The following is a 13211-nucleotide window of genomic DNA, read 5'->3' as shown; positions in this document are numbered from 1 at the left end:
CCCTCTATTATATATAGAGATTCCTAAGGAGGCAGCCGAGCTTAGTACAACTCCTCCTTTCTTAGTGCTGAGGAGGAAACTACATGAACAGCTGTGAAGACATCAGGAGAATTAAATTCACAGTCACGGGCACTGCAAGCCATCAGGCCTTCTTATGAGCAATAATACGGAAGAAAACCAATTACTGGGGAAGGGAATTAAGTACAGAGTCTGGAGTGGGGGTAGCCAGGTGACTGCTGAAGATTTTGAGTTGTTTGACGGAGCTTCAGGTAACGATAGACAGATTTGACTATACCCTTAAGCATGGCTTTCACCATGCTCCGATCTATGCCATCGCATGTCATGTACCCAGACCTTTCGATGATGTCTGAGGATGAGGAGAATAGGAGTGAGAGTGACAATTCCGATCAGTCATTTGGATGCTATGAAACTTCAGAAAAGAAGAGGAAGATGCCACGGAAGCCTGGGCAGGTGGTGGTAGTGAAGCAGAGGCAAGCAGCCAATGCCAGGGAAAGGGATCGGACACAAAGTGTTAATACTGCCTTCACTGCCCTTCGCACATTGATACCCACAGAGCCGGTGGACAGGAAGCTTTCCAAGATAGAGACTCTACGCTTGGCATCTAGCTACATCTCTCACTTGGCTAATGTGCTGCTGATAGGCGAGGGCTGTGAAGATGGGCAGCCGTGTTTCAGCACGGTGTACAGACCCCGGGAAGAATCAGACGGAAAATTGCCACGCAGCATTTGTACATTCTGCCTCAGCAACCAAAGAAAAGGGGTAAGTGTAGACAAGAGGTTCAAATCAAATGCTGCAATGTTGTCCAGTTATTTATATAAAGAAATATATATATATATATATATATATATATATATATATAGGTAAAAGAACTACAACTAGACTGTGCAATGATAAATGTCCTACAAAAAGGGAAGATTATTCCTTTTGTGTATTGCCAATTTAAAACAAAAAAAAAAAAAAAGCAATGCAATGTTAAAAGCAAGGTTCCTGTTCTAAAGTTAACCAAGGACCACAAGCATTAATGGCAGTGGTAATGGTAGCAATGCAAAATAAACAAGGTTATATGCAGTCAGTTCTTTGTTCCCAGCAGTAATGGGCCAATTAATGCTGAATTCAGAAGCAAGTTTTTTTTTGCAGTTAACATAAACCTAGCTATGTTTGTATTATTACCATTGTGCTTACCAATTATTATTATTGCTGTTTATATTTAAAGTAATATATAAAGTATAATGCATGTGAGAAAGAACGAAATCCCCCAAAAAAGAACAATACAGTGCATTTCAGTACTTCTGAATGGAGCTACACTGGACAGTAGTCCAGAAATGGTCTCCAAAATACATATAAAATAAAACTGTTATGCAACTTATGAATATGAAAAAGCAGGTGTTATAGGAATGCAATTAGCTGATACAAAAACAATGAATTATAAGAATTGTGATATCACTACAGTAGGTCAAAGTGTTTTTGGTATTACAAAAAGCTTCTTTTAGGCAATAGTAAAAAAAATGGGATTATTTTTATTCTGTTTCATTAATCAATCTCTGAAATACCAGTATCACTGTATAAAACTGTACAATTTATGAAACAGAATTTATTAACTGCATATGGTGATAAATTGTGTCAAACTATCACATCACTATTCTGTACTTTGTATTGTAGTGTACAATAATAAAAAGGAACGCTCAGAGGTTTAAGCTATTCTGCAGAGCCTGGAGCTGCACAGTAACAAAAGGCAGCACAGCAGCACTCTAGGGTATTCTTAAAATTTTGGCTAGAGGGTTAAGCAAAGAGCTTTGCAGGGGCCTCAGACATATAAGCTGCTGCGATACTTTTACTCCATCGCAGTAAATTAAATCCAATGCCAATGGTATAATTTCCATACTAAATTTATGAATACTACCACCTTTGTTTGACAGAAGACTGAGGCGTGAATAAGGGACGCAGCTATTTTTGGCATTGCAATTTTTCCTCTGCATATAGATATAAAATTTTCACTTCTGTTCACTTGAGAGTTCTATAGTTATATTTCCCTAACCTACTTGCAGCCATGACAAGAGGGTTTTATACAGCACAAACGTACACAACAAAGGCAGAGGCTAGTGTGTGTTTATGTTGCATTAACATATTTATTAGGCTTATACTCATTAGAAGACCTGTGGACAAAGTGTGGCACTTGTTAGATATATGTCAATTAGGTTTTCTTTTTATTAGGCGGAAAAAGTAAAACAAAAGTGACATAATAATGGAAACTATTTATTTACTGTCAGTGGGCTGCTAATAGCTATTCTGCACAGATGTAGCTTTTCTAAATGAGCCTTGACAATACACAGGAGAAAATTATAGCAAATTATAGTGTTTTGATGTTTATAAACAGATTTCTGTTTTGGGTAGGACTATAAAGTATATCCCACCAAGTACACAGGATTTGGATAACTTGGATCTGTGCAGCTTGCAAAATCTTCCCCTTAAGACTTGTCACTATCACATGCTAAGTGGCCAATAGCATCGTCACTAACTTTTATTGCAATCTGTATAATAAAAAATATGTTGACCTACCAGATTCGCTTTAGAAGGCTAGTTTAAGTATATAATAAATGCAGCTCAGGTACATGAAAAAATATGTTATTCTCTACACTAGTCATTAAAATATGTTGCTAAATGTTTATTTTACTACTATTTCAGTGAGGTAGTAATTATAAGAATAGGAAGTTGTAAGAAATTATAATCAGTGCTTGCTGACAGAAAGAGTTATTTTCAAAGCTTTAAGATATCTCTAGGTTATAACTCTTTCCATTATTGGTTAGTGTTTGTTGAGAATCCGATACATTTTAATACTTAATAAACAAAGGCTGTGATTGCAAACCAACTCTTAGGCTGGCCTCACAGGCCAATGACTTACCAAGTACGAGGGGTGGTAAACCATGAAGCGCTTCTAGGTTTGGTCTGGTGTTGTCAGTCCACGTGTTAAAGGGTCAATCTTCTTTCTGTACAGAAAAAAGAATCATTTCGTTTTAGTTAAAAGCATGTTGTGCAATATCAAACCATTCCCAATACTGTAAGCACTTGTTGTGATCCGTTTTAAAAGCAACAGCAGAAGCCATTATAATTTTACATATGGTCTAACGTTGTATCAATGTGTGCAAAGATCACAAACACTATTTTAGTACAACCCACAAATATAGTTTTCTACAAGTATTGAAAAATGAAATATTTGCTGAGAGCAAACTATAACTATAAGGTTTCTAACTGGTAGCTATGGTCATGATACAAGGTCTGAATCCGAATTTCTTTAGTGTAAAAATGACAGTAATCTATAGCAAATTATCTTTATTTCAAATCAAAATAGGCAAAAGTAACTAAAGACAGTACATACTAATACATACTTGTTTTATATTTGGAGTTTTTATGTAGACTCCTATTAAGGGGAGAGGTGTAAACATGTGCACTAAAGTTCTAAAAAAGTTTATTTATTCATTGTCATTACAGGCCTCTAGGAGAGATCACGCTGGAGGTTGCCTTAAAGTTCGAGGACTGAACACTGTACGTATTCCACAAAGATGATCATCGCTATCTGCCGGACTAAAAGCAGAAATCAAAGGCACAAGGATTGCAAGGCCAGATAATTTAATTTTCTACCAAGAACAGAAAATAAGATTACAAGGACCAACAGGTGCCGAAGAGCCATTGCTAAACTAGAGCAGAGCTGGTCACGTTATCTCTGAATGTTGATATATGTGGGAGAACCTGCGAAACTGGGGTACAGCTGTCTCCAAGTAGGGGAGGGGAAACACATCGCAGTAAAGGTCTGGAACTTTTATATATATCGGGACCAAGATTTCTGGGTCGCCTACCCCTGATGACTATGTGAAGAAAATATCTGTACATATGTTCACCAAATTTATAGATTTTTTTAATTAAAATAACATTATTAAAATGAGTTTTTGCATATTTTTATTACCTTACCTTTTATACACTTATTTTTTAAGTTACTCAACCATATAAACCAGTTATGTACATGTACAAACTGCACTGCTTTTTAACAGATTTTGGTACCAATATAGCAAAATTAACAATATTTAAAAAATAAATAAGCCAATATAAGCCCATTTTACAAATAGTACTAGCATTGGTTAGTTTAAACCTACCTGTCTCTGCTGTCCATGAATTCCTATGGATAGTAATTAAAAAAATATTCAAACTGCATGTCCCGTGAAAACCCTTTTTTAAAGTTTTGGATAGAATAGAGAAGTGATAGAACACGTTAGTATGTTTATACCTATTAAGGGGCTCTGTTAGAGAAATGTCTTCTTACTTTGCCGGTCCTGCTCGGGTTTTACCAGAAAGGAAGTGAGGGAAACTCTCCAACAGCAACAAATGCAGAAATATAATTTTTTTGGTAGTAGGGAAAGCTAGAACCCCATCGTCAGGTTTTAAGTCGTGTCCACGTCCCCTTTTCAACATTTTTTCCACTAACCATTGTTCGCAGGAAAGGGAGTGAGGGTACATCTCTCTAACTGAGCTTGGAAAGCAGTGAAAACCCAACAAGAATTCGAATCCTGCTCCACTCTTTCCAAAAGTGAAACAAACTTTCCGGCTTGATTTAAGTCCATAGCAGCTTACCAGTTCTGTGGTGCTTGCATGATTTTTTTTAGACTGACAATATTTTCTGGAATTACAGAAAATACCAATTCATTTATACACAAATAAACCCACCCTCCTTCCAATGTAACAGAGATGAGGAGGAGTTTATTGTAGTTCAAATCAGGAGAGCAGCCTAGGGTCACAATGTATCTCCGTAATAAATAAATTAAAGCGAGTAAGCACTATCACTGCAATAGAGAAGTATATTACTAGTTAAAGGAAAGTGAACGCAGCCACCATATCTAAAGCTGTTAGTTATAAATTAATATAAATTACATTTTTATTTGTGAGTTTAGATACAATTTTATGATACAGTATACAATATAGTATACAAATACCTGACTACACTCTAGTTACCTTTGTCAGACCTGTTTCAAAATCAATTTCGAATAAATTTCCTGCAGCATCTCCCAGGTTATGGAGTAATACTAATGACATTCAATTATTATTAATATATATATTACGCAGCGCTGTACAAAGTCCATAGTCAATTAAACTACACACAAATGACAAAGTCATAGGAAGCATATTCACTTTTTTTAGCATGCTCCATTTAATGTTTAACTTATACTGGTCATCCTAAACACTAATGACCTCATGTTATAAATATGACAAGCTTGTAGGATGTTTGCTAAAATAGAGCACAATACCCTAAAGCTCAGTAGAAAGGGAGGTGGAGGTCAAAGATCTGTGTTTCTGTGTTCATAAATCCTAAACTGACAATATTTTCAACACAAAAGGACAATATCAAGCGACTGATGAAACTAATAGTATTGGGGCAGCGATGTCACTGAAGTCAAAGAATGGTAGCATCCATACAAATTTACTATATCACCATCTAATATTATGATCTAAGCAACCTGTAACCCTTCAGTGGTAAAAATGGAATAAAACTGGTAAAGTTAACCAAAAAAAAAAGTTAAGACTGTATATGATGCTGAAACTAGTCAATGCTAGCTATAAAATAGTTTTTTTGCTTGTTGGTTCTGCTGATATATCTGTTTTTATTCCACTTCCTGGTGACAGCACCGATGGTTCTGGAGTGCAATCACAAAAGGGTGTTGTTTGGAAAGTTTGGCCTGTTTAAAATAGTGTTAAAATAATGAATCTGCTTGCAGGATCAACAGGTAATAAAAATAATAAATAGGAAAAACTGTGTTACTGCTAATAACTGACAGTAGCATATATGTATTTTTTTATTTTTTATTTTGGCCATAGTTATATTGTAGGGACCCTAAGAATAGGCTCGATGGCTGGAGTTATAGGAGTCCTATCTTCAGTATGTGCATAAATATAGGGCTAAATATAATAAATTTAAAAAAATAACACATTTGAGAAATACTTATATAAACTTGAGTGTGAAATACCTTATCAGGGATCCCTTTTATACTTTTGATCTAATTTGTCTTGTCTGTGGGTGAAGCTTCACTCACACGGAAAGTAGGACGGCCGTAAAAGGAAAAAAGAAAAATTAAAAATTTTTTTTTCAAAATGGTGATAGGTTATATTTGGTAAAATAATCAACACTATTAGCAATACTTTATAAATGATTCTTTTTATCTTTAGTTCCCCTACCTCCTAGATTGTAAGCTCTTCGGGCCAGGGTCCTCTCCTCCTGTGTCACTGTACCTGTCTGTCATTTGCAACCCCTATTTAATATACAACGCTTCATAATATGTTGGCGCTAAAAAAGACTTCAGCATTCAATTAGACATCATTTTCTCAAATGAGAATTTTCTCTTTCTATCAAAGCTGGTCATAGACATATGAATGTCTTCCTGGGAATAAAAAGCTGTGATATAAATAAGTGTATATTTGTCATCCTTGGCACTAATTGAGCTTGTTCCAGACACCAAAAGGCCAAACACTGGCCTTTTGCAATGCGGAATTAGTCCAGAATTCGTCAGCGATTATAAAAAAACAGCACTATTGATGCCATCCATCGGCAGCCCTGGTCCCTATGTCAGGCTCATTAAAAGGCAGCAAATATTCTTTTAATCCACCTATAGCAAATGTTTTATTTTCACCAAGGAAAGCAATGCACTCCCTTGGTGCTGGCATACTTTGTTTACGGGTCTTGCGGGCTTGTAGATTCAGCTGTAGATGTCAAGCTGTGCGACAGCTGAAAATACATTTCGCAGTGACCCAAGCACCTCCTCCCCTTTAAAGGCTAAGACAGCCCCTACTGCACCTAGAATCTTATGGAAAACCTAATGGGACCTAATCGATATACCAAATTAATGATAATGAGGAAAATGCAGTAACCAAAAGCAACCAATTTATTTGGAATCCTTCATATAAGTTATGGTACCTAAGGTAAAGTTTGGAAAAGTTACATTGTTGGATACATACATGCTCTGGCTAGCTACAGAACCTGAAATGATTTTTAGATTTTGAATGAGTTAAATGAATGCTAAAAAATACTAGCACTTTTGTTACTTGCAATAGATCCCAGCAACAAGATTGCAACAGTGGCAAAAGGATTTACTTGAAATCACTGTTACTTGAAATCACCTGTTTCTGCAAGCAAGAGACTAGAGCCATGCTATTCTGTAGAAATAGGAATTTGTTTTTTTTTTTGTTTTTTTGCCCTCACTAGCAAACTGGTTGCTGGTAAGTTACTGTTAACAAAAGGACTGCTAGCATGACATTAACCTAAACAGGTCGCCGGATTGATAGCCCTCAATCATATTAATGGCTTATTCACACATGCATGAAAATGCATTTCAAGCAGATATCCCATTCTTTTGTATGCGGCTGGTTAACATCTGTGTGTTTTAAAAGGGAAGCTCTAATGGGTTTAATTACACTTAAGAATGGGTGTTGCAATGCTCGCACATAAGTGTGAATGGGTCCTAAAACACTTTTGTGTTATTATTTAATGTGACTGTGGGCTCTGCTCTCATAACTTCCATGCCCTGCATACCAATTATCTATGGCACCAAACTAGTCACCTCTTTGTCATATTAGTTCATAATTACTGAGACAAAATCCCAGTCACGGGAACTCCTTCTCCAAATGTCCACAGAGGGCCTAAAACCAGGTTATAGCTATTTACTCAGTGTCAAGTAAATTTATGGCTTTAGGAAAAGCTTTGAGGATTTCCCAATTTATACACAGTTCCGGTGGGTACACTCAGATATTTTTAGTCTCACATAAAATAATAAAGCCGGTTTTGATATATCCAGGTGTCACCCTGGTGCACGGGACAATACCACACAATACTGTCATAATATGGCATAATCACACAGGGTTTCCTATATCAAAGTGTCCAAAGTACAGCTGTCTGTGTGACGTAGAAGCAAATGATTAAATCCAAATCTGCAATGGAAACTGTCAGCTGTAAAATTACAGATGTTCATTCGGTATGATTAAGGTCCAGACTGAGGCATAACAATGCATATGTCCTTTTATATGACCCCTCCAGTATTCCTGGAGCTCTGGAAACATGGCTAATGTACATTTTCACATTTTCTACCTATCTCCCTACATATCTAAATCACACATAGTTCTAACCAACCTTTTATATATATACATAGTGTTTTTAGAGGTCTCTTGTCCAAAATCATTCCTGCGACAGTAGTCCTATGTCAGGATGGTGGGTTTATGACAGCCTTTGGGTTGAACTACAACGGACATCTATCAATCTTCAAGACAATCGGTACCAACTGGACAGATGGACATTCTGTGGGAACAGTGTCAGAAAAAAAGGGTTTACCAACAAAAGCTAATGTTTTAAAACCTTAAATTAAGCTGACAACTAATCTTTACCTATTTTTAAACCTGGAGTTTTGCTTTAAAGGTAGGTGCAGGTACCTCTGGTTAACTGCATTGTATCAATAAAGACTTTTAATGTAAATGCAGCTTCAAGCTATTTTTGTTCATGTCACATTTAATAAAACAATTTAAAAATGCATCCTAAGTTACAATATTCAGATCTTCGCAAAGTAATGCAATTCCACCACTGGATCTCTGTGTTAATTGATGCAGGGGATTCATGGACCACCACTGAGGAGACTTGTACTTACAGAGTAATGATGGAGAAAAATGCCCTGAAATCCTGGGTCATTCTGGGACTGCCCAGCACTTAGAAAGGATCAGAGAAGAAGGAGCCCGAGAATCATGTGAATGAGCTAAATACATCCTGTAAAACGTAAGAAACCTGCAGCCAGGGAGCTACATGGAAGCAGTTTGGAGGAATGGGGAAAAGAGCTTGGAGTTGGGCTTTAAAAGCAAAATGAGACAAGGTGCCATAGAACAATTCAGGCAGCTCTTACTTTTGACATTTTCATAAATGAGGTGCTTATATATATAAATAAATATATGAATAATACCTGGAGGGAAAAATGCATCTGTGTTGCTCATTAGTTTCCTGATGTAGTTTAGAAAACAAATACTATTTCTCACTACTACTATAACCAAAGAGACTTTCTTTTCCTCCATTTGTTCCCAGCTAAGTGCATAGGCACTCATAAATGTATTTTCTCAGGATTCTGGAATTTTTTTTACATAACCACGACAGATTGTTTGTACAAACTAAACCCTTAGCTATAGCCTTAAGTATGCATATAATCAATTGAAAATCATTTGCAAAAACCTAGCAAAATCTATTTTCATTTTAAACAGCATTCATCGAAAGAAATCTCAAGAAACTATATTTTTAGGAAATGTAATACCTACACATTTTCAAATTTACCTCAACATCCAGCAAAGGGGACATTCCTACCAATATACTTCTTAACTGCTCCCTGCAGACTTGCAGAAAACACTGCTAACGTAATTTAGGACAAGGAACAGTTATATTTATTACTTGTATGAAGCTGATCATGCAGCTTATAAATCCCAAATACACATTATTAGTATTTTGATATCAGTACTTTGAATCTGCAGCTAATCATTAAAATACTAGGTGATTCTGCTCCAAAGGTGCTTTTATTGCTATTTAAAGGGTGACCCTTCTGCTCCTGTCTCCTATTCGTGCTCTTGAATTATCACCCTGTCACATTGACTGGCACAAGGTGCACTGTATTCGCCATCAGTCCTAAAACAGATGCAGACATCGCTGAAGTGCAAGTAGGCTTTTATAGTTGCACAGAGGTTGTAGGAAATCAGCAGCACCAACACAGAATGAAAACGGGAAAAGCATCTGCTATCACTTGTTTGTTGGACAATATTTGATGGTTTCTTTTTCTATACAGAAAAGGTCAACAAACATTTGGAATGTATTTGCCACATACATGTTTCATCCAAGTCAGGTAGAAGGTCATGGTAAAACCTGATTTTATTATTGATTTGCAGGTGAATTAAAGAAAAAATTCATCTGCCGTTCATAATCTGACTGTCAGCGCCCATTCATATCCATAAAAAAAAGCCTATATTTAGGTTTTACACATTGGATTGTACATTTACATTAAATCAAAACTAAACTCAACTCTCCTCGTTCCATTACCGGTAACAATATCATTTGGCCGAGTAAAAATGATGCATTGAAGTGATGCTGGAGTACATTCATTTCCATCACACATATATGCCAGGATTGTACACCAAGCTGCGTATACAATAAATAAAAGAAAGGAAAGTATATAGTGCATTCCTTCTGCAATACGGAGCTGCATGCTTGCAATTTTTTAAGTTTGCTTCCACTTTAACTACAGCCCCAATTAAAGTCAAGGAACCTTGCTGCAAAGGAGACAAGGACATAATAAAAACCATTCAATTCTCCAAAACAAAAATAAAGCAGCAGCATGTATTTCTGCATAAAATATTTACCTTTATAATGTATACCTGTAGAAATCCAAATTCTGCGGAAAAAAATTATAATATAATTATAACAATTATAAAATTATACCCCTGAGAAGTAACATTGGTGAGTCATTTGGATTTTTTGTTTCTGTGCTTTGCCATAGGTCATCTTCAGCATGTGACAGCTTTTGATTTCTGAACCAAGAAAAAAACCCTTCAATAATGTGCAAGATTTGTTATGCTTTGCTATTTGTCCATCAACATGATGTCTTACAAAAGGAGTCAATAATCAGCCACAGCGAAAAATTGATAACCTACTCCAAAATTTTTATTTTGCTGATGAAATCCACATTGTTTAATAATTACCTTCAACTTCAAACTAAACATTCTGGTAAATCGTAAAATATGCCCTTCTCAACCTGTTAATCCTGCCAGTTTTCTGTAAATGATCTCATACGCTGGAAAGGACTGACAACACTGCAGCCTAAAATCCACTAGCCTTGCCAACCGTTGCATTCCCATCAGGTGACATCTAAAAAAAGATAAGAAAAATACATTTATTGAGAAATTTTCACATTTTATTTGGTCAGTCCACTGCTCTGTAAATTCTAAAACTGACAACTTTAAAAAAAGAATTTTTTGTAGTTTAGGTGGCTTATTCATAAAGCAGTAAATGTAACATTCAAATATTAATATTATTGTTCTTATTCTTATTAATAAACAGGATTTATATAGCACCAACATATTACGCAGTGCTGTACATTAAACAGTGGTTGTAAAAAAGACAGACAGATAAAGTGACACAGGAGGAAAGGAACCTGCCCTGAAGAGCTTACAATCTAGGAGGACATCTTGTGCATATATTTTGAATTCAAGGGAATGATTACCTTCCAGCCTCCTGTTCTTTTAAACAGAAATGGTTCCTTGTTTAAGCTCTGATAACATTTGACACAACGCCATTGTATTCATCTCACAAGAATAACTTTAGCTCTATTCCCATAGGATTCCCGTTCACTCAAATCCCACTCTACAGGCACAATGACGTCTATTACCATATTTTTATGCTCCTCTTGAGGACGCTGCAATGCTAGCGGGGATAGAAAGGGACTAGAAATAGAAATTTGTTGGTACCAGATAAGCCTCCAGCAGAGATTTGGTCCCAGGGTTACAAAGGACAAAGATGTTGTTTCTGTCCAGTCCACAAGAGGTCATCTCCCTGCAGAAGGTATCTGTGAATGGAAACAGTAAATTCACCAATTCTGATTCCCACTTTATCATTGGAACCAGCTGAATTCTGATCCAAGTGTATTACGTAAATTCACGTTTGAATTGTATATTTTTTTGCTTTGGAAAAAGTAGGGAAAGGTTAGATTTTTTTGTAAAATATAATTGACATCTCTGTGCCTATTTGGCTTTTTCTGTATATCGGGGACCATTATCACCAAAAAGAAATTGAGGGGAATCCAAATGTTACAGTTGTTCCGTAAACTAAAGTAAAATCGAATTATTCAATCAGGACAACGATTTCTCTTATTGTGAGACTGATTTGTTAAAGTTCTCCAAAACTGGAGAGGCTTCACTTTCATCTGTGGAGCTGGGTGATCCATCAAACCTGGAATGTTTTTTTTAAAAGTCATTTGATATTTTTTAGCAAATTATTTTAATCCTGGATCAGACCCATTCCAGGTTGGATTACCCAGTTGGGCAAGACTAAAATACAAGAGGAAGTTGCCTCTATCCCTTGATCTCTTTCCTATTATTAAAATAGATGACAAGTTCCATTTTTGTCGCAGCCTATGTTCCTAGGATAAATAAAGCATATGGAGGCAGTAGGTGACAAGCTTGCATTTAACATAAAACAGTGCATAACTATGCAGACCTTTTTTTTTTCTTTTACTAACCCCGTATGGGCAGCCTAACGCCATTGGCCAGACCGGCCATTGCAATATCTAGCACATGTGCCATTCTCAACCAGGGTTGTGTGAAACCCTAGGGTTCCTCCAGTGGTTGCTAGGGGTTCCTTCCCTGAGCTTCAGCTTATCTGACGGAGCCCGCACAGTTCTGGGTTCAATGCCCTTTGGCAAAGCCAGTAGGTTGGTTATGAGTTGTCTAGAACAGTGGTCGCCAACCTTTTCAGTCCCGCGGACCACTAAAATTACCGGCTCCTGACTGCGCATGCGCGGGAAGCCAAGTGTCAATCCAAGGGGGAGAAACCTCCCCCGTAGTGACGTCATTATGACATAACCCCCGCCCGCTCTCCCATTGCAGATCCGAGCCTACGATGGGAGAGTCCAGGGACACAGCCCCCCACTTCTCTGAGCCTGGGAACAGTACAGGGGACATGGTCCGCGGCTCTGGCCGGTGCGCCCCGCCAGCAAGGTCCGTTTTCTGACCCCACTCAGGGAGGCACCAACCAGAGCCGAGAACAACCAAAACGTTCTTGCAGACCACTGGTTGGCGACCTATGGTATAGAAGGGTGTTTTTTTTTTTACTTGACATTGTAAAGAGCATTCCTTCCCGAATATTACTACAACAGAGGCATTCTTCCCACTGACTCTTCATGAATTCATTTTATTGAGCTAGTGCTCACCCCATTTTTTTCAAGCCAGGTGGGAAGAAGCTGTAGCTGGGTGGTGGCCCCTGTATTGTGATCCAACCACCCAGCTGTTTTACTGTTTTTACTAAAAAGTGCTGGGTGGTGCACCCGGCTAAAAGGGAGATTTTGAACAATTGTATAGTGCACGATGCTGCAACTAAACGATTGTTCAAACATCATTCACCAATAATGTACACACACTAGATATGA

At 37.2% G+C, this 13211-nt stretch overlaps 1 protein-coding gene and 1 long non-coding RNA gene across 3 annotated transcripts in view; one reads left to right on the top strand and one right to left on the bottom strand.

Moving 5' to 3' along the window:
- The window catches only part of LOC140332982 (uncharacterized), a 160160-nt gene that overhangs the window by 146683 nt on the left and 266 nt on the right, over positions 1 to 13211 (bottom strand). The window contains exons 2-6 of one of the 2 annotated variants that reach the window (XR_011921262.1): positions 10771 to 10936; positions 10432 to 10463; positions 8183 to 8347; positions 6030 to 6085; positions 2921 to 3005 (exon numbers count right to left, since the gene is read on the bottom strand). This is a non-coding gene — a long non-coding RNA (uncharacterized lncRNA). Of the gene's footprint in view, positions 1 to 2920; positions 3006 to 6029; positions 6086 to 8182; positions 8348 to 10431; positions 10937 to 13211 lie in introns of both variants that reach the window. The other variant, XR_011921263.1, reaches the window with a different exon arrangement.
- On the top strand, positions 57 to 3923 carry TCF15 (transcription factor 15). Its single transcript, XM_072414305.1, has 2 exons — positions 57 to 780; positions 3508 to 3923. The coding sequence occupies exons 1-2, from the start codon at positions 304 to 306 to the stop codon at positions 3580 to 3582; spliced, it is 552 nt and encodes a 183-aa protein (XP_072270406.1). The 5' UTR covers positions 57 to 303; the 3' UTR covers positions 3583 to 3923.

This window comes from Pyxicephalus adspersus, chromosome 6, assembly GCF_032062135.1.
Source record: "Pyxicephalus adspersus chromosome 6, UCB_Pads_2.0, whole genome shotgun sequence".
Lineage (NCBI taxonomy): Eukaryota > Metazoa > Chordata > Amphibia > Anura > Pyxicephalidae > Pyxicephalus > Pyxicephalus adspersus.
The sequence above is the reverse complement of the archived record's forward strand: the minus strand, read 5'-3'. Positions and strand labels throughout refer to the sequence as shown.